This window comes from Hemiscyllium ocellatum, chromosome 12, assembly GCF_020745735.1.
Source record: "Hemiscyllium ocellatum isolate sHemOce1 chromosome 12, sHemOce1.pat.X.cur, whole genome shotgun sequence".
Classification (NCBI taxonomy): domain Eukaryota; kingdom Metazoa; phylum Chordata; class Chondrichthyes; order Orectolobiformes; family Hemiscylliidae; genus Hemiscyllium; species Hemiscyllium ocellatum.
The window spans coordinates 22,732,359-22,754,927 of NC_083412.1; the positions used below are offsets into that span (position 1 = coordinate 22,732,359).

A 22,569-nucleotide genomic window follows, 5' to 3' on the forward strand; every position below is an offset into this window, starting at 1 on the left:
AGGACCTCTTTTATATTGTATGATTCTATGAGGATTAAACTACTACCTTTGGTTCTGACTACAACCTCTTGCAGTCTGTTTCCAATCCTGCCAAGTACCATAAGTTGACAATTTGCAACTAGGGTTGTGTTTGACCTAAATTTGAGTTTCCAACAACATATGCACACCATCACCAAGAGCCACCTACTTCCAACTTTGTAATATTGCTATATTCGAACCCTTCACAGATCATCTTACACTGAAACTCTTTACCATGCATTTATTACTCCCTAATCTCGATTATTCCAAAACTTGCCTGGTTGACCAGTTTTTCATCCTGCATAAACTTGTGTTTATTAAAAGCTCTGTCTTCGTAATATGTTTCACCCCTTCATGGCCTTTGAGTGCAATGGGCTCCTTCAATTCTGTTTCTTGCACAATCTGGATTTTTATCACTTCACTAATGATGGCCAAGATTCGTTGCCTTAATCCCAAGCTCTGGAATTCTCCCCTCAAACCTCTCTACCTATTTCCACTTTTAAAATGTTCCTTTATAACCCATATTTTCGATCAAGTTTTTTGGTCACCTTTGCTAATGCTCTACATCAAAATGTTTTTTTTTATTTACAGCATTATCCAAGGTCTTCGGGCATTTTAACAGAAACAACATTAGAATTCTGTAGCACACTTATTGACAAAAAAATGTAACTAGTGCATTATAACTAGTACTGAAATTTTTAATATTTAAATTATGTACTGGTGAATAAATTTTACCAAATGAATTTGATATTTGGTAGTATTTATTTCTCAGGATTAATTAGTTCTTATAGTATCTCAGTGCTTCAGGAATTGGAGAACTCAGAAGAAACCAAATAATCTAAAAGTAATATTTTTGCACTATTCCTGTCATATCAATCCCAGATTCACTTGCAGCTAGAATGCTTCTCTTAAAACAAAGGTCATACAAGACCATTCCTGGTTGCAGCACCTTGCGTATGCTAAGGTGAGTAAAAGCTGCAGATAACGCTTCAACAAAAGTTGTAATAATTTAAAGACCAAATCCCTGTAAACAGCCTGTTTGACCTCAAAAGAATTTGTTACAATTCAGAGTGGAAAACCAATATTTATTTTTACAAAATAACATTCAACTTACTTCCCAAAATCTAATTTTAATAATTGACAGGCAAAATATGTCAATGTTTGTTACATGCCAGTGGTCACAAATTAATATATATTTCAAACAACCATTTTAGTTAAATGTACATTTATCTTAAAGTTTAGTATTGTTATTTAAGAGTTAACCACACTCACTTGACATATTTCATATCCTTGGCACAAACCAGTTTTGCCACTTTGCATGAGCAATATAAAGCAAACAAAATGAAATACACAAACAGTAAACTCACTTGCCCTTTTGGCTCTGAGTTTAACAGTACACTACTTCACCAATGGTTGATAGCAATTGAAAAAGAAATAGAATTCCGTTTCAATGTTAAAGAAAAACTATTCCTGTTCACTAATGCCCATGAAATTTCTTTTCCAAACTTTAAATGAAGCTACCTGCATTTCTTACCCCATTTCAAGATTTTGCTTAAAACCTATCTCTTGGATAAGTGACTGAACACAGAACCAAAGTCTTGGCAAAGTGTTAACTGACTGTCCAAGCTATTGTCCTTCACAAAGCATCTGAATTTTATTTAAGGCAGAAGTCAGCAGGCAGCCCTACATGTAAAACAGACCCCACATTATGAAGCCTCGCAGTGTGTATTTAATGTGGAAAATTTGTAGTTATAAAATGGGTCATGGGAATATAATCAAACTAACCAACTGGAGCTATACTAAGGTTTGTATAATGTAATCATCATGTTTTTGGAGTACTTTGTCAGGGTCTGTAAACTACTTTACAAAGATACATAAAAATATTGGATTAAGTAGGGAAGAGCAAGGGAAATATCTTCATTCTAGACATGTAGAATAAAAACTCAATCTCTATAGTTCAGCGAGCAGATAGTTCAGAAGAATACTAGATGATAAACTCGACTAGGTAAACTGTGCTGGGATAGCAATTCAGAGTAAACTAGTGAAAACAATTTAAATCTAGTAAGGGAGGGTGTTATTGCACCATGGGCTTGAAGGAAGCTATCTGGAGGCTGAAATTGTTACTGATGCAAATAGTGCATCATTCTACACTTCTTCTCAATGCTTTAATTTCTCTTTAAAAACACAGACAACAGAAAAATGATTATCACTCGCATTCAACCGGTTTCAATGGTATGTTTCTGATATTTGGATAGAAATCGATATTTCTTTACAATGGTAGCTGAGATGATAACAAAGGCCTCTGAAATGAGCTAAACCATCAAAATGTTCATTACACAGTTCCACTAACATCTAATGTACAGTCCTTCGTGTCTGTGAAGTACCAAAGATATGGTTCTCCAAGTAAGTGTTTATTCTCATTAATCACTGTAAAAGCAACCTTAATTTGCCTGAACTTTGGGAACATTGTTCAATGATTTAGTAAATAAATATTGACCCTCTAGGTTCATAACTCTACATTCTGATTACAGTTTCTAGATTATTCAAGTGCCATAAACCCCTCACAAGTGTCTAAAATTTTTCAGAAAACTGAACTCTCAAATATATTATGCACATGGCCTAAGGTTTGCTTATATAACCACAATATTTCCACTGTACAATATTAACTGTTTTATACAACTAGTGACAAAGATAGATAGTACAAATGACATACGTGAATACTTTGACCTATACAATGATTTTTTATGAAAAGACATTAAAGAATATCCTTTTATGAAGATCATTCACCTTGACAGTGCAATTCATGCTATTTTAGATTTTTTTCTTAAAAAGCACATGATTTCACAGAAACACTGCATAATGGACGCAATTCACATTCAGTCCTAGGGTGTACACTGTGCCAGGAATGAAGATTTTGCATGATTTTAATCATTCAATAAAGCTGAACTTGAATTTCTTTTGAAAGTGACTTGACATAGCCATTTTCCCCATCACAGTCAACAAAGGCTTTTTTTTGTTAAGGTTAAATTATGGGGAATATTTTATTTTTCTAATTTTCCTTTTGTTGCTTAATCTTGGCACAGGCACCTTTTAATCTGAAGTCAAAAGTGACTGTGATAATCTCCTTTGTCAGTTACACTCATGTTCTAATGACACATTGTAGATCCATCCATACAGCACAATTCCTGCTAATAAGGCACCAATGGGCCAATTAAATAAATATTATCATTCCTGCCCTCGACTCTAAAACAGAAAAACCTCTTCTATTTGTTTCTTTTCTCTCTTTCTCCCCCCCAGTTTTGTATTTGCTGGAGATTTATCCATATCATCCAGTTGTGATAAAGGATTGTTTATCTTCCACAGAACTGTCTGCTCTGCTTAATGTTTCTAGTATTTTGTAATTCAGCATTATTGTATTTTGCTTTTAAAAAAGCAGTTATACTTTCTAAGAGGGAAACCAGTCCAAACGTGACCAAGCTTTTGGACTCTGCAATTCTTGTTTAGATGATAATCACCTGAACAACTGACAGTCTGATCATAAGTTTCAGGTTACTTTTGTGTCAAAACAACAAAGGCTTCAAATTCTGAACTATGGTTGTGACTTTGTAAATGTTATGTGCAATGGTGTACTTGTTCAATTAAAGATTCAAAGAAGCAAAACAGAATCAAGGAAGAGAGCAAGGTGAAAGATAAACAAAGTCTGTAAAGCTGACAATCATAAGTGAGAATTGCACTGGGAAAATAAATCAATTGTAGAAAAGAATGTATTTAAGGAGAAAACGTGCTGTGATGAAAGGAAAGCATTAAAGACCAAAAATCGAGCCATAGGATTAAAATATACCAAATTAAGAGCACAATAATTTTCAGCTATGTTGGTACTGTAATCTCTTTTGGTCTTTGAAGGTACAGCAATTGTGGTGCTGTATATCACTGGGAGAAATAACTAATTTTCTTTATCTTCCACTGAAAACCACATGCGTAAGAGCTAATATTTACTGCACATGTTTATACATCATTGCTCACTTTTTAAAAGTGCTGTTCCCATTAATAAACAACACAAAGACAAATGCACGATAAACCGGAATTCTGTGTTGCCAATTATGGTACTGACTAACTCAAACAGCTAACATTCAAAACTGCAAACCAAAAAAAAAAATCACATTACAACATATCTAGGCAGGACCTGGCGAGGTGAGAGTGCAGGAGTGCGTATATGTTTACGCAGCGAAAATCAGAAGATCTGCTGTTCAAACAAAATCTTTTCAAATCCAGGAGGTGGAGGGCTGTAAAATTCACTGAACTGGCAATCCAAAATTGCACTGTCATCAACTGGAAAAGAAGACAATAAACTATCAGACAACTACTTGCAGGTACTCTTGACTGGAATTTTTAAAAATATGAAATGTAAAGGTAATTTAATTTGGTCACTTACTGCTGAATCCAATTTGTACAGATTAACATTTGATACTCATCATTAATAAATTCAAGGTGCTTTACAGAAATATTAAAAGGTAATATGGTACTGAGCTACAGAGACATTAGATCAGATTATTAAAAGCTTAGCCAGGGGTCATGTAAAAAGCGGCATATTCTGTTTTGAGGCAAATGTACATCATTTCTAATGTATTTAGAGAAAAAAAACTATACAGTAATTCACTTTGAACCAATGTTCCCTCTATATACGTGCACACACACGACATAGTTGCTTTGAGCCACAATCACTTCAATTTTAACCAGTAGCTGGTAATAGCAGAAGCAGTTAGGGAGCAGGTTGCCTGCCTTAAATTTATTTTCAGGGCATGTGGGCATTACTAAGTTAGCATTTAAATACCCATCCATAATTGCACTGAGGTGGTGATGGAGAATTGTCATCTTGAACCACTACAGTCTACCCGAGTAGGTACAACAGTGCGAAAATGCTGACCCTAATGAGTGTTAATGGGGATAGAGTGCCAGGGTTTTGCTGCAGTAACTGTAAAATAGTTCCAAATCAGCATGGTGTTCCTCTGCAGCTGCTGCCATCGTCCTTCCAGGTGGTAAAAAGTTTGGAAAGGTGCTGTCTAAGAAGCCTGGGTGAGTTGTTGTAGAAGTACACACTGCTTCCACACTGGACTCTTGTTGGAGACGGTCATTGCCTGGTACTCAAGTAGCACTAACATTACTTGCCTTTATCATAGCAGGGGAAGGAGGAAGCAGTATTTTGAAATGGGGGGGGGGGAAATATATTTAAAAAGTGCATTTTAATCAATGCAGAGGGGTCAAGAAAATTTAAGATCATCTGTAGTTTGCCTTCTAAGTGTGCAAAATCATACGAGAGGATGACACCACCATAGGTTGCCTTGAACTATAGTCTCTTTCCTATAAGACAGTCGAAGAGGGCACATAACTATAGGCTCGGAATCTTTGCAATAGTTTGCAGGAATATCAAAATCCCCAACTCTTAGAACCTGAAAATTTGAGCCTCAAAAAAAGAAGCCATTCAATATTATTGTTTATATATATATACTTGCTGTTCATTCTTGTTAGATATAAATTGGAACATCAATTCTGCACTGCCAAATACATGGAATTGAAAACAAATTTTAACACTTTTGTAGTCCCTGAGGCTACATCCATGTGAGTATCTCATGAAGACAAAAGTAGTACAAGAATCTTAGTGCATAAACTGACTTACCGTACACAACCGGATATACTGTGCCCCTAATTCCAGATGCTGGACAATGCATATTTTTTCCATTCAAATAAATGTTTAGTTCCACATGATCATAAGTGAGTCCCTTTTTCAAAAAAAAAGGGACTTGTATTATTGTATAATTCTGAAGCTACATGCAACTGTAATAAACTATACATAGAGAACAATTCAATGAAAAAAACCTCAATTTTGTATCCTTAATTTTGCGTCCCTTCAAAATTAATTCACTACCACACCTGTCACTCATGGAATAACAAATTTGATACTGAAAAATGGGGTCAAATGACAGCTTGATAACAATACACACCTGCAGCCAGTTCTTGGTTGAAACAAGAGAACTTAAAGGGTGTGTAAGTTTATTTCTTGAAAATCTGAATGATTTAAAACGTCTTTCCAAAAGAGTTTGATTCTGTGCAGCAGAATCTGGTTCTACATCAATAATTCATTCTATGGTAAATTCCTGGTATCTTTATAGGGGCAAGCAAGGATACACTGGACAACTATCAGGCACGTCAAACTTATACTAATGTTTTTCCTGCAGGACGTTCAAGAATTGTGAGGGTCAGTCCAGCACATCTAGAGAAGTGGTGACCTAGTAGTAATGTTCTGGGGACATGGGTTTGAAATCCACCATGACAGATGGTGAAATTTGAATTTGATAAAATCTGGAATTAAAGGCTAGCCTACTGACAACCATGTAACCATAACTAATTGTCATTCAAAGAAATCTTGGTCTGACCTACATGTGACTCTAACTTCACAGCACTAACTTAACTACCTCAAATGGTCTAGCAAGTGTCTCAGCTCTGTTAAACTGGTACAAAGTAGAAAGATAGGGAGGGGGATTCCTGATTACAAAGGGCATGGAAGATTATCAGGGATGAAGCAAAATAGGGTGGACATTAAAATTAGAGCAATCATTATTTTACTGAATGGTGGAGCTGGCTTGAAAGGCTGCTCCTCTTAAACTCTCTTCATCCTTTATGCCTGTTCTCTCAACTGCTATTGGTCTCTGAAATAGGTTATCTAAGCAGAACATCTTGTTTTACTCACGTTAAGATAGCATGAAGCAAAATACATTACCCTTTCACTTTGAACCAGCTAGGGTAAAAGTGTGAATACCTGGCGTAGCTGTCAATTCAATATCACGGTATATTGTACTTATAAAAGTAAAAAAAGTTTTGCAAGTTTTAAAGAGCCAACAGCAACAGACATTTATATTGTCGTCATTTTGTTTTGGTAGACAGCAGTTAATATTAGTTGGGTGACTCAGCATAGCCTGATACAATGCTACTGTGATATTAGCTACAATGACAGAATAAACATTTTTGTCAAACAAGAGAAAATCAAATCACCATCACTAGGAATTTCCAACTTAAAAGAACTTTCCAGATAACTGCCTGAAATTAACACTAATTTGTCTTCAATTTGTAATTGTACGTGATCATTGCTTTTTATTTACTGGAAGCCACTACTATGATGGCTGACTGACCACTTTTTAAAAAAGAAATTATTCATGGAATGTTGGTGTTGCAGGAGAGACTGACATGTATTGCCCAAACTTATCTGCTCTTCAGTAGATAATACGAAATGCTTTCTTGAATCTTTGCAATTCATATGGGTAAGTAAACCCACAGTGCTGTTCAGTAGGAAATGATTTCAACCATGGATCAGATGCGTGAATTAAGATTGTTTTAATACAACCAATAACCTATATTTGTATTATGCATCTAAAATAAATCAAATTTCCAAGGGTGCTCCATGGCAGCATTAATCAGGAAGTGTGACAATGCCCCACAAATTTAAATTGGGGTAGATTTTAAGAAACACCTTAAAAGGATAGTGGGTATTTAGTAAAGAGAATTCGGAGATTAGAGGCCATATAGCTTTGGTACCCAATTCACCAAAAGCAATGTCTACATTTAGATTGAAGGTTGAAGTTACAAGGAGAGGTGAAGTCTTTCTATATAGAAGGGGATGCAAGTTCATTATCACTTCTCTAGAAACAGTGTACATGCAAAAAGCAATACTTCATTCAGTTGCAGCAGCCACAGCTGTAGAGATATCAGGGGGAATTATCCAAAACACATACATTAAACATAATGCATTGAGGAAACTATTGAAAACCAAAAGCCGTAGATAGAATCTCCATATCTTAAATTTCTTATGTACCACAACATCTCCTTCCTGAGGAATACTGTTAGCTGGAAGTCTGTTTCGTTCTTCATTATTGTGATAAATGGCTCCATCGTGTCGAAGCACCAAACTTTGTGCATCCCGCCCAAATGGAATCTGATTAAGGTTAGCTTTTTGGGTAGCAACCCCAATTCCCCAGACTCCTGAAACAGAGTAAGAGTACAATATGGTTACAATGCATATCTATGTCCTCAAGTCTAAGCTTCAGCTCAATATGCTTCAATTTAGAGTCAGAGTCATACAGCAAGGAAACAGATCCTTTGGTCCAACGCGTCCATGCCGACGAGATATACTAAATTAATCTAGATCCATTTGCCAGCACTTGGCCCATATACCCATCCAGATGCCTTTTTAAATGCTATAATTGTACCAGCCTCCACCACTTCCTCTGGCAGCTCATTCAACACATGTACCACGCTCTGTGTGGAAAAGTTGCCCCTTAGGTCCCTTATTGAATCTTTCCTCCTCACCTTAAACCTATGCCTTCTAGCCCCTGCTGGGGAAAAGACCTTGACTATTCGCCCTACCCATGTCCCTCATGATTTTATAAATATCTATAAAGCATGGTGTGATTGAAAAACCACCTTGAAAAATTTAGCCTCCTTTAACATCACAATCCAAAATTCCCTTGCGTTTGAAGCTAAACACCAAATAATTTAAGAAATATAATAATTGCTATTCTACTTGTAACAAGGATCTTTTGGAAGATCTAAGACATTGTGCCAGAAGGTTAGGAGTGGGCTGACATTTTGAATTGCCGACACTATTTGGTTCATTGTTTCATCTGATATATATATATATATATATATTAGTATATATAGAGGGAAATAAAGTCAGCAGTCTGGACTGCTTGCTTGCTTTGTGGATGGACTTTACAACAGCACGGTCTAAGCAATGGATCTGGGTCAACCCAGTTCTGTCCTGTTTATATGTAACACAAAAGTGACACTAAGGAAAGGCTTCATAAAATGGAATAAAACATACACTGGAGAAAACTTAAAACCAGACAAGCAAAGGTGAATGGTTATGTGAAAGTTTACTTCAAGGTTACCTTTTTGTGAAACAACACAAACATGGAATTTCCTTCCTGAACTTGCTTACATTTATAAAGCAACCTTTTGCACAGAAATAAATCCCAAGATGCTTCACTGAAAATGGACAAAAATATTCAGCCAAAGGAGGAGATATTGGGAGAGGTGATCAAAATGGGTTCTTAAAGAAGGGGAAAAATATATTAAAAAAAACAAGTTTGGCAGTGCAATCAGATGGCTAATACAGTTAAAGGATGATGGTCGGGTATAAACCATACGGAAGAAATGCACCAGATGCTAGAGTCAAAATAGTAGCAGTTTCTTCTAAAACTGAAATATTACCATACTAAATGTCACCTGATATTCTAGTTGAATGTTTATTGTTCACTTTGAAATAAGATTATATTCTGGTTCCAACTCAGAAAAGACCTATGCCCAGTAAAGCTGGAATAGCAGAATTCTGTTGAGATGCTTAAAAGGGAATGATGACACTTGGTAGTGGGAAAATAAGATTAGATCAAAAGTAACACAAAAATTCCCATTAAAATAATACAGTAGGGCCACCATTGCTCTAGCATCTTACTCACCTGTTGACTGGACTTTGAATTCAAAGTAACTTTTGTTCTGATGCAAAGGTGCGTTGGCCAAGCAGCCTCCTGTACCACATATTCTTCTGCCGTTTTTCACAATTACCACATCAGTTCCTATGAAATAGACAAATCTGTTAATCTGAACAAAATTAGCAATAAGAAAATATGAACAGATTTTTCAAAGTAAGTTTGTGGCTTTAGCAATTCTTGATCTTTTCTCAAAGACAAAATTTTGTACTTGTGTACTGCCAAGCGCTACTCATGAAGTTAATTAGAAATGCAGTATTCATTACATTGTTGAATGAAGGCTAAATATTGGCAGCAAATTAGAACTCATGAAATGCAAGCAGGTTAGGTCATTTTGCTCCTCAAACCTCCACTGCCATTAAGATAATAGCTGATCCTCAAAGTTTGACCTCAAAGTTCATTTTACTAGAAAGTTTTTCCCATACTATTCATAGGTATCATAGACTCACCCCAACAATCTATCAATTTCTGTTGCATACCTGTTAAGGCAAACATATCCTTCCTCACGTATGTGGATCAAAATTGTGCACAGTAATTCAGGGTGACCTCACCAAAGTCCTTTTCAATCGACTCTTTCCAATATCCAAATCCTTCTGAATAGCAACATATAATAGTTTCTCACCATTTAAAAGTACATTTTTTCCACTCTTACTGCCAAGGTGAACAACCACATTTTTTTTGCCAACTTACTTAACCTATTTTTTAAAATCAGTTATTGGGAATGTCACTGGGTGGCCCAGGAATTTTTGCCCAGCCCTAGTTACCCTGAAGAAGGTTGCCTTCTTGAATTGCTGCAGTCCATTTGGTGTAGATAGACCCACAGTACTTTTTGGAAAGGACTTTTCCCAATATTTTAGTTTCAAACAAGGAGGATGAATGGCTTGACGGGGAACTTGCAAATGGTGATGTTCCTGTATATCTGCTACCCCAGTCCTTCTGGATAGTGGTGGTCATGTGTTTAGAAAGTGCTATATAAGAAACATTGGTGAATTTCCAAAGTGCATTTTCTAGATGATAGAGTGTCAATCATGGAGAGACTGGCACCACATCCACAATCGATCAGGTGGGCTTCTTTAGCTTGAACAAAGTTAAGCTTTTCATGTGTTGTTGGAGCTGCATTCACCTAAGGAAATGGAGAATGTTATATCACATTCCTGACTTGTGCCTTGTAGATGGTGTACACTGAGGAGTCAGAAGGGGAGTTACTTGCTGCAGGCCTCCTAGCCTCTCAACTGCTTTGGCAGTATTTATATGGCTAGTCCAATTCTGTTTCAGGTCAATATTAACCCCAAACCTATTGTGTTGTAATTCCAGCTGATGTTATTATTCAACAGGTGGTCTCTCAGTTTTCAATTAAGTTCATGGCTTTAGCAAATCTTGATCTTTGTTCAAAGACAAAATCTTGTACTTGTGTACTGCCAAGCACTACTCATGAAGTTTATCAGAAATACAGTATTCACTGCATTGTTGAATGAAGGTTAAAAATTAGCAGCTGAAACATAAGCACATAATGTGACAGATTTTGACTTAACAGTAAGTTTCATAACAGAAGAAATAATATACATAGTAGATACTTTGGTTTATTCTAACAAAAATGCAGATTTTAAAACAGTAAACTTATAATCCTATAACGTCCTTTCATAAATTGAAGTGAAACAAAACAGCTTTTGTAAAATACCTAAAAACCATCCCTATACCGTATCCAACACTAGTCATACAATCTACACAACAGACTCCCTGTCTCTAACACTTAAATTGGTTAAAACATGCCTAATGACATGCGAATTATGGAGAACTGTGCATGGGTGTTAATCCTGAAATATGCATTCTCACTTATAAACGTCTCTAAATCATTGTGTAAATGTTAGATGTTATATGCAAATGCTGCACTGCGTATGCACAAGGGAAGCGAGATTTTGAAATGGAGTCAGCGGTGTGGAGTTAAGATGTGCATTCGGGGGAAGGGGCAGACAGTGAGGACACAAATGCATGCATATTCGGGGAGAGGGGAATTAAGTGATACATAGCATGCACATGGTGGTGTCAACAAATACAGCTTTTAACAGTAGGCTGGAACTACAGATGGCTTCTGGAAGTTAGTATCCACCTGATCTTAAATTAACTCAAGCTTTAAGTAACCTCTTCAGGTCTAGGACTGACACTAACTCTTTACTCTAAAGTGATTTAGTTTCACTCTGTTCTTTCTCAGGAGCACTATCTTCATTCAAGCAATGACTTAGTGGTATTACCACTAGTTATTAATCTGGGGGCCCACGTTCAAATCCCACCATAGCAAATGGTAGAATTTGAATTCAATAAGATTTTTAAAAATGTGGAATTAAGAATCCACTGACCATGAAATCATCATCAGTTGTCAGAAAAACCCATCTAGACTGGTCTGCGTGACTCCAGGCCAACAGCAATGTGGTTGACTCTTAGTTGCCCTCTGAAATGGCCGAGCAAGCCAAACACTACAAAGTTTCAAATGAAAAGAAGCCGGACAGATCACCTGACAGTGACCTAGACAGCGGACAGGAAACAATGCCAAAATTAAGAAAGCTGTCTCATAGACTAGTCAAGCAACAGCCTGATATCGTAAGGTATGATTCCGTAAGTATGACTATATCCCAGACACCAACACCATCCTTGGATATGTTTGTCCTACTGGCAGGACCGAGTCAGCAGGGGTGTTGGGAGGGAGTTGCCCTGGGAATCCTCAACATGGGGTCCGGACCCCATGAGGTCTCATGGCTTCAAATTAAACATGGGCAAGGAAACCTCTGGTACTTCCCCATGTTGAACAACACTTGGAGGAAGCATGGAGGGTGGCAAAGGCACACTTAAATGTCTATCACCAACAGTGACTCAGCATCAGTACTACCGATCAAGCTGGTCGGATCCTAAAGGACATAGTTTAAAAACTCTGGGTCTGCAACAGGTGGTGAGGGAACCAACATATTGTTCATCTGCCATTTGCAAATGCATCTGTCCAAGACAATATTAGTAAGAGTAACTACCGCATAGTCCTTGCGGAGACAAAGTCCTACCTTCACACAGAATAACCTCCCTGTTGTGTGGCACTATCATCGTGCCAAATGGGAGACTTCAAACAGGTATAGCAGCTCAAGCCTGGGCATCCATGTGATACTGTGGGCCATTAGAAGAACTGTACTCAAACACAATCTGCAACCTCATAGCCTGGCATATCTCCACACAACCATCATCAAGCCAGGAGTTCAACTTTGGTACAAAGGGGAGTTCAGAAGAACATGCCAGGAAGCAACACCAAGCATGCCTGAAGATAAAGTGTCAACATGGTGAAGCCACCCAACAGGACTACTCGGATGCAAAGCAACAGAAGAAGCAAGTGATATATAGAGCTAAGTGATCTCACAACCAACGGATCAAATCTATGCTCTGCAGTCCTGTCACATCCAGTCATGAACAGTGGTGAGTGACTAAACAACTCATTGGAGGATGTGGCTCCACAAATATCCCATCCTCAATTGAAGAGCACAGCACATCAGTGCAAAAGATGAGGCTGATGCTTTCGCAGTAACCTTCAGCCAGAAGTGCTGAGTGCATGATTCATTTCAGCCTTGTCCAGAAGTCCACAGCATTACATAACCAGTCTTCAGCCAATTTAATTCACTCCATGTGATATCAAAAAATGGTTGGAGACACTAAATACTGCAAAGGCTACAGATCCTGACAACATTCCAGCAATAGTACCGAAGAATTGTGCTCCAGACATTGCCATTCCCTAGCCAAGCTGTTCCAGTACAGCTACAACAATGTCATATATCTGACAAGTTGGAAAATTGTCCAATTGTTTCCTGTACATAAAAGCAGGACTGGCCAATTACAATCCCATCATATTGTCAATCATCAGTTTAACAAAAAAATCTTGGAAGGTATTTGTCAACAGTGCTACAAAGCAGCACATACTCCATGACACCCAACTTGGGTTCTGCCAGGACCACTCAGCTCCTGACAGCCTTGGTTCAAACATGGACAAAAGAGCTGAATTCCAGGGGTGAGTGTTACTGTCCTGACATCATGGCTGTATTCGACCAAATGTGGCATCAAGGAGCCCTAGAAAAACTGGAATCAATAGGAAAATGGGGGCAAACTCTCTGGTGGTTAGAGTCATGCCTGACACACACGATGATGATCATGGTTGTGGGAGGTCAGTCATCTCAGCTCCATGACATCTCTGCAGAGTTCCTCAGGGTAGTGTCATAGGTCCCATCATCTTCAGCTGCTTCATTATTGAGCTTCCCTCCATCATAAGGTCAGAAGTGGGGAAACTGGCTGATGATTGCACAATGTTCAGCACTGTTTGTGACTCCTCATAATGAAGCAACAAGATCTGGACAGTATCCAGGCTTGGGCTGACAAGCAACCAAGCAACATTCCTGCCACACAAAGGCCAGGCTATGATCATCACCAATAAGAGACAGTTTATAACGACTGCTCCCTGACACACAATGGTGTCACCATCACCGAATTTCCCCCACTGTCAACATTCTGGGGGTTATCATTGCCCAGAACCTCATCTGGACTCACCACATAAACACAGTGGCTACAAGAGCAGGTCAGAGGCTAGGAATACTACAATGAGAACTCAGCACCTTATTCCCCAAAGCCTGTCCACCATTTACAAGGCACAAGTCAGGAGTGTGATGGAATACTCCCCACGTGCCTGGATGAGTGCAGCCCCAACAGTACTCAAGAAGCTTGACACCATCCACGATAAAGCAGCCCACTTGATTGGCACCAAACACACAAACATCCACTCCGTCCACCACTGACCTTAAGTAGCAGCAGTGTGTACTATCCACAAGATGAACTCTAAGATCGTGAGACAGCACCTTCCAAACGCTTGACCACTTCCATTGAGGACAAAGATCAGCAGATTTTTGGGAACACCACGACCTTCAAATTCCCCTCCAGGCTACTAACCATCCTGACATGGAAATAGATCACCTTTCCTTCACTGCTGTTGGGTCAAAATCCTGGAATTTCCCAACTGATGGCATTTTGGGACAACCTGCAGCATGTGGACTTGCAACGGTTTAAGGCAGCAGCTCACCACCACCTTTTCAAGGGCAACTAGGGATGGGCAAAAACTGCTGGCCAGCCAGCAATGTCCACATCCCACAAAATGAATAAATAAAAACACTTCACATGTCTGCTTAAAACCAGGAATAAAACTAAAAAAAATCTTTCAAGTGTTGGGTGTTTTTCTTGAACTTAAAAACTCTGACCTTCTAAATTGTAGCTGGTTTGTTTTGTTCCAGTTGTATAACCAAAGCACTTCATACAACAAATTCTAAAGCTAAGCTTCAAAACTTGTTTTAAAGAAATCACCAAAGATCAGTGAAAATGTATCTGAGACATTTTCATTGGTGAATAATGGTCATTTTACAAGTTCTATATAATACTTAGAATAATTACGTTAACATTTAATATACAAAGAACACAATTTTTTTCACTCACCACACAGTATCTGGTAATGTACGCTCTCAAAGCATCTGTGATTACAATTTATTTTGCAGGCTTGTAAACAGTTTTCAAACTGTGTGGCTAGAGAATTAAGCTCCACTGAAATAATCATAAATACTTGTCCTGAAATTTTTCTAAGAAAGTCAAAGGATTGTGGCCCATGTGAATAAGTTTCTTCTTCCATGTTGTTGCAGATGTGTATTTCAAAGTTATGTCCAGCCAGTAAAGACTCAATATCTCTTTACCAATGGTTAATTTTTTGATGACATGTAGTTTTGTTTTGCAAATTAAATGGTTAACTGTTCTATCCCCATATCATTAACTTGCAGCAAAATAGTCCCTAAACAATGTCTCTGCCTTCAACAGCCAGCTTGAAGAGCTTTGCATAATTCAGCATGGTTGAAAATAAAGTTGGCAGTAGAATGTTCAAATTTTCATCGATAACTTTAATTCATTCTTTCAGTCTTTATTCAACAAACCTGGTGAGGATGCAACGAGTGATAATGTTCACAAAAAACATGATAGAGTCCACCTATGCCAACATAATGTAAAATTTCACATCTTATCTTAGATCCAGGAAAATCCAAAGTAACCTGTTTGCCTCTCTAGGTGTGAATTCACTTTTTCCCATGGGTAAGTCACCTTGGCCTTTCTAAGTTCACTTTGTGGCCAAAGTTAAAGCATTTTATAGCTGATCAAAACAGTTCAGCCAAAAAGGTGCAAATACTCCTCCCAGGTTTGACTATAAACAATGTAACTGATGGAAACAGCACAATGTCAAAGTCCCCTAGTTACTTTACTGATTAATTATAGGAACATTGGTACATTTTTCATTCCAAATAGCATGACTGCACTGATAAAGTCCATCTGGTGTTTAAAAAAAACCCAATATTTCATCAGCTCTCATAAGCTTTCATCACAAGATATAAGAGCAGGAGTAGGCCAATCAGTTTACAACGCCTGCTCCATCATGACTATCATGGCTGATTGAATAATCCTCAACTCACTTTCCAACCTTTTCAGTATAACCCTTGATTTCCTTATTGATTAAAAAGCTGCCAAACCCAACCCTGTATGTACTTAATGACCCAGCCTTTTGTGGTAAAGTTTTCCACCAATTCACTACCCTCAGAAAAAATTCCTCCTCATCTGTCTTAAGTGTCTGACCCTTTATTCTGAGATTATGCTTTCTGGTCCTAGGCTTTCCAACAAGGCAAAATCATCTTTCTGCATCTACTCTGTCAAATCCCGAAAGAAGCCTGTATGTTTCAATAAGGTCATCCTTAATGATTTTAATGATTACAGGCCCAATCTGCTCTGTCTCCTCAAAAGAGGGTCCTTCCATATTTAATATCAGCCTAGTGAAACTTCTCTGCACCATCTCCAATGCCATTATCTTTCCATAGAAAGGAAGCCAAAACTTCTCACGGTTTTCCAACTATGGTCTGACTAAAACCTTGTATATGTTTAGTGAAACCACCCTAATTTAATTCTCCATTGCCTTACCTATTACCTGCTGAACTTGTATTCCAGCTTTTAGTGATTCATCTATTACATAATATTAATTTTATGTAATATCAGCAGCTAATAGGTTTAACATTTTCCTTTAATCTTTTGTTCTAATTTTATCTCAAGTGGTACATCAGGGTTTAATCACAAACTGAGCCACAGCAAAAATGCTCCCTTTCAATACAATGATTCCTTAGCATTGTACAATTGAGTTGTAAAACATGAATACTCTTCATCCAGGGTGGGTAGGAATGCTCAATTATATGTGACAAATCAGTTACAATTGCTTGAAATATCAAATGTAAATTGTAATAATATGTTTCCACATGCATTTAAGCCTTGGACTAATTAGCATGTGGGGAAAAGTAAGGACTACAGATGCTGAAGAGTCAGAATCAAAGTATGGCGCTGGAAAAGCACAGCAGATCGGGTAGCATTCAAGGAGCGGGAGGTTGACATTTCGGGCATAAGTCCTTCATTAGGAATGTTGGGGGGTGGTGACGGGGGGAGGAAGAGATAATTAGGAGGGTAGGAAAGTTGGGGGGGGGGGGGGGAGGGAAGGTAGCTGGGAAGGCATGTAATAGGTGGATGCAGATGGGGGTGATTGTGATAGGTTGGTAGGAGGGTGGGGCAGATAGGTGGGGAGGAAGATGGACAGGTAGGACAGGTCAACAGGGCATTGGATCTGGGATGAGGTGAGGGGAGGGAAGATTTGGAAATGAGTGCAGTCGATGTTGATGTTGTGTGGTTCATGGGTCCCAAAGCTGAAGATGAGGCATTCTTCCTTCAGTTGGTGGGCTGCTAAGATTTAGCTGTGGAGGAGGAGCAGGACTTGCATGTTGTAGATGGAGTGGGATAGGGAGTTGAAGTGGTTGGCCATAGGGCGGTGGGATTGTTGGGTGTGTGTGTCCCAGACATGTTCTCTGAAATGCTCCGTGGGTTGGTGTCGTCTCCCTGCTGTAGAGGGGACCAGAAAGAGTAATGGACACAGTAGACGAGGTGGGTGGAAGTGCAGGAAAATCTCTGCCGGATCTGAAGTTCCTTTGGGGCCTTGGACAGAGGTGAGAGGAAAGGTGTGGGCGCAGATTTTACACCTCTTGTAGCAAGGGAAGGTGCCGGTGTGGGGGGTGGGTTGGTGGGGGGTGGGTTGGTGGGGGTGGGGGGTGGGTTGGTGGAGGGGTGGGGGGTGGGGGCGGGGGGCACTTTCTGCCCCTTGAGCTTCACCCCTCCAACTGCAACAAGGATAGAGTCCCCCGGTCCTCACCTTCTGCCCCATTAATATTTGGATACAGCACATTATCCTCCACCATTCCAACGACTAGAGACATATTTCCCTCCCACCCTTATCTGCATTCCACAGAGACCATTCCCTCTGTGACTCCCTAGATCCACACCCTGCACACCTTCTGTTGTTGCCGCTACAAGAAGCGCTCATATCTCCATCCAAGGCCCCAAAGGATCTTCTCACATCTTGCAGAAATTTTCCTGCACATTCACCAACCTCACCTGCTGTGTCTGTTGCTCTTATTTTCTCTACATAGAGGAGACAGAACGCCAACTCATGGAACATGTCAGGGTACTTCTCTGGGACACACGCATCCAACAGCCCCACCGACATGTGGTTGACTACTTTAATTCCCCCTCCCATCCCACTAAGGACATGCAAGTCCTGGGCCACCTCCACTGCCAAATCCTAGCCATCCGATGACTAGAGGAAGAATGCCTCATCTTCCACCTTGGGACTCTTCAATCACAGCATCAACATTGACTTCACTAGTTTGCAAATCTCCCCTCCTCACACCTGATCCCAGAACTAACACGGCACCGCCCTCTTGACCTATCCCACCTGTCTGCTCCACCCTCCCCACTGACCTATCAAAATGAACCCTCCACCTGCATCTACCTTCCCAGCTACCTTCTGTCCAGCACCAACCCCACCCTACCATCAGTATCTCAGCCCCCTTCCCCCTATACATTCCTGATGAAAGTTTCATGCCCAAAATGTTGACTCTCCTGCTCCTCAGATACTGTCTAACCTGCTGTGCTTTTTCAACATTAATTAGGATGTGCCTGAGATGAGGAAAGGTGAAGGATCGAAAACTAGAAGAACTTATTTTGGCTTAAAAATGCACATAATGTAACAAAGAAAGGTACTTATTTAGAATAAGCAGTAATTGTACAGTAAGATCAAGGAAATTGAAACATTACAATTTCACAGTAAACAGGAGGCGGCAGGAGAACCTCTCCACTAAGTTGAGGCTGTGAAACTCACTTTCAGGGATTGTTTCTGACAACATCTATTCAATCTGTTGATATAGATTCTAAAGAAAAAGGGTACAAGAGATTATAACATGATGAATAAATGTGACTGTAACTATCTAATCACATGAAAAGAGAGAGCAGGCTAGGCCTAAGGCCATAACACCTTTTTTCCTAAAGCCTCTATGTATTTTTAAATTGAATTCTATGATTAAACAAGTGTGCTCCCATGACTGGCATCTCTTAATAACATGGCGGACATACATCATCCATGATGTCATAATGATTAACCATATATTGTGAAAACATCTAATTTCATGATTCATATGTTGTAGGAATATGTTTTCTTTTGAGGAAAATTCATTTTTTTAGATATTAGATTAGATTACTTACAGTGTGGAAACAGGCCCTTCGGCCCAACAAGTCCACACCGACCCGCCGAAGCGCAACCCACCCATTCCCCTACATATACCCCTTACCTAACACTACGGGCAATTTAGCATGGCCAATTCACCTAACCCGCACATCTTTGGACTGTGGGAGGAAACCGGAGCACCCGGAGAAAACCCACGCAGACACGGGGAGAACGTGCAAACTCCACACAGTCAGTCGCCTGAGGCGGGAATTGAACCCAGGTCCCTGGCGCTGTGAGGCAGCAGTGCTAACCACTGTGCCACCGTGCCGCCCAAGTAACTGAAGTAACTGAAACACAAATTCAGCAAAGTGTCACAACACCCAAGGTATTTATACATCACGGATGATGTATAAACATATTGGGTGTTCTGGCAGGATATACAAGACCAGGCCCATGGCTACAGCTCAGACACTGTGCTTGCAGGAGTGGTGACAATGATGGAGGTGAGCCCATAACTCAGACTCCAGAGCCCATTACGGAGACTCGGACGATGTCAAGCAGCGAACAGAGAGTAGCAGAGGGTAACAAGAAGAGGAAATGATGAACTCTGCAGTAAAATCTTGCATTATATTCAGTGTTTCAAGACAGCACCAGAGCAAGGTGACACTTTGCATTTTGCATGCGGAAAAACACCACTATTTTCATATACGTGCCAATAATTCTAAAAAATCAACGTTAGAACGCTGATAGACTAAAACAATGGATGGGTCTATTTAGATGCAAAACTGAAGACAGTAAGTCTGAGAAGAATGGTCCTGTCTTCCAAATGAAGTATTTGCCATTTCATAGACCAAAAGATTGAAAAGCAACCAATAAACAAGGGAAGGTCTCAAAATATCTATATACTTGTCAGATCAAAAATGAGGTTTGGGAAGTTAAATTTAATGAGTTTGCGGCTCCAACTGGGACAAAGGGTTGTCAGGTAAATTACAATGGAGATAGGTTACAGAGAAGTACTCTGTGTTTGGTCAGTCTGTTTTTTTTCCACACATGAGCAGAGATGTTGACAGCAGTGGTGTTTGTGTAGTAGAGACCAGTAGTAAAGAGCTAATGGAAAATTTTTTTTTTAAATTTTGAAGTCACTGAGCAAGAAAGCAGTGATACTCTTCCTTGAGCTGCAATGTCTACAATCCTGAGGTTCTCAATGAGGTTCACTTGGTTGAATGCTAATGGAAAGACTCCCCGTTTCCCTCCCACCCCCACCACCTCAAAAGTCAGAATACCAAGATCTGGGGGAAACAAAGTGAATACCTACGAGAAGTGATGTTCTTTGGTTTGGTCCCCAAAAGTACAGAATCTTTGAGAGTCTGAGATATACAGGGAAGTCTTGGATGGAAAAAAAAATAGACTTTGGGTTTAAGGAATAATGGTTTTCAAAACATAGCACTAAATTAGTAGTGCATACTTTGTTTAGTTGTTGTACAGGGTCTTTTAAAATTTAAAATGTGAAATCATGACTTATCGTTTCATTCAATACACAGAAGTTGCAATTTTGATTTTAAGTCCCTCTCCAAATCATAACATGATACTGCCAGATTTATTTTTCTTTGGCTGTTATCTTTCCTACATTTAAAATGAATAATTATTTAGTAAATGAATATTATTAATCGATGCTCAACGCCTAGTGGCGCATTGGTATCACACGCCTATCAACACTACCTTGTATCAAAATGCCTAATGACACTGCCCTGATGCCACAACCTAACAACACTCCGATCACAATGTTCATCACCTTCTAATGTCACAATAACTAATATTGCCCAAAGGCAGAAAACTGGTCATATGCTGGGCTACTTAACACAGACATTGAGATTATCGAGTCAATGATTCAAGTTAGGCGCCCCTGTCTAAAATTGGGAACCTACGATTCTTGATCTTTAGAAGCTGCAGGAGACGCCAATTAACAATATCGTTGTTAAATAAATACAAATATCCAGTTAGTAGACTTTAGTTTAAGTTAAAACAATTCTCGAGCCGAAGGCTCAATCATGCATCACAACAGCGTCTAAGGAGTGGGCTGCAGTAATGTATGTGATTAACTGTAGAGGTGTTTAATTTCAGATTGTACACATCTAACATGCCGCCTCCTCCTCCTCCTCCTCCTCATCTTCAAACACTTAAAGTGGCGAGTACCCAGCGGGAGGGGGGTGACGCCGAGGAAATAACTGGCATGAGGAAGTCTGCTGATTTGCTTTCGGAGGTGAATCCTAATCATAGGTGTTAGATCCGGCCGGCCGCTCGCTGACTCACCCATGTGCTGTGTGTCTAACTGAACAGCAGGCATTTCTTTCAGCTGAATGTGCCCAGAGCCTCCATCCCCACACCATCTCAGGCAGCACAACGCGGACGACGCCATCTTCCCAACCTCCACCTCACCGACGTCACCGGCTCCCCGAACGCGCGCTGACGTCACGAGCACGAGACGCAGCCGGCCGTCGAGTGGGCCACGCCCCCTCCCCCCCATAAACGTCACCCGCCCGTTCGACCGCACTTACTGCGCATGCACTTTCTGCTTGGAATTGGCGCTGGTTCTGATTGGAAGTGGTTCCAATGACAAAACAGCCACTTAGACAGATTCCAACACGTTCCACAGGCAGGGGTGTGGCTGGGTCAAAATTGCTGAGAATCCCAATTTGATAGCATGGTCACATTGTGGACTGCAGCAGTTCAAGGAGATCCCACCAACTGTACCAAGGGCAAGGAGGATTGGGCAATATGTGCCTGCTTTCTTAGAAGTAGCTGCACCCCAATAAATGATAAAAGTCGAGACAATTCTCTGAAAGTTTCACAAAAAAAATGCAGAGTAATGACAACTCAGTACACTTTTGGTAATTTTATTGGGGGAGGAATGGTTGGCCAGGAGATTTATTCATTCCCGGGATGAGGGGGTCGCTGGCTAGCCCAGCATTGATTGCTTGTCCCTAATTTCCCAAGGGCAGTCAGGAGTCAATCACATTAGTGTGGGTCAGGAGTCACATTTCATCCAGACTAGGTAAAAATGGCAGTTTTCTTACATAAATGACATTAGTGAACCAGCAATAGACAATGGACTCACAGTCATCATTACATTCTTAATTCCAGATTTTTAAAAACTGAATTCAAATTCCACAATCAGTCATGGAAGGATTTGATTGAGTCCCCAGAATGTCAACTGGGTTTCTGGATTAATAGCCCATTTCTAATACCAATGCAACCCATCTTCCTGTTGGGTTTTCTTCATTGAATATGGCATTGGATATTTTATGTTCAACAATAGGGTACAGGTGGGCAGGGAGGTTGGTTTGATTAGTTGGCTAGATGACTAGTTTCTGATGCAGAGTGATG

General features: G+C 39.7%; 1 protein-coding gene across 1 annotated transcript; it reads right to left on the bottom strand.

Annotated features, from left to right (window-relative positions):
- Window positions 1–1,116: 1,116 nt before the first annotated feature.
- On the bottom strand, window positions 1,117–21,637 carry spryd7b (SPRY domain containing 7b). Its single transcript, XM_060832935.1, has 5 exons — window positions 21,496–21,637; window positions 9,525–9,641; window positions 7,883–8,049; window positions 5,693–5,795; window positions 1,117–4,347 (listed from the first exon to the last, which is right to left on the bottom strand). The coding sequence occupies exons 1-5, from the start codon at window positions 21,599–21,601 to the stop codon at window positions 4,250–4,252; spliced, it is 591 nt and encodes a 196-aa protein (XP_060688918.1). The 5' UTR covers window positions 21,602–21,637; the 3' UTR covers window positions 1,117–4,249.
- Window positions 21,638–22,569: the final 932 nt, after the last annotated feature.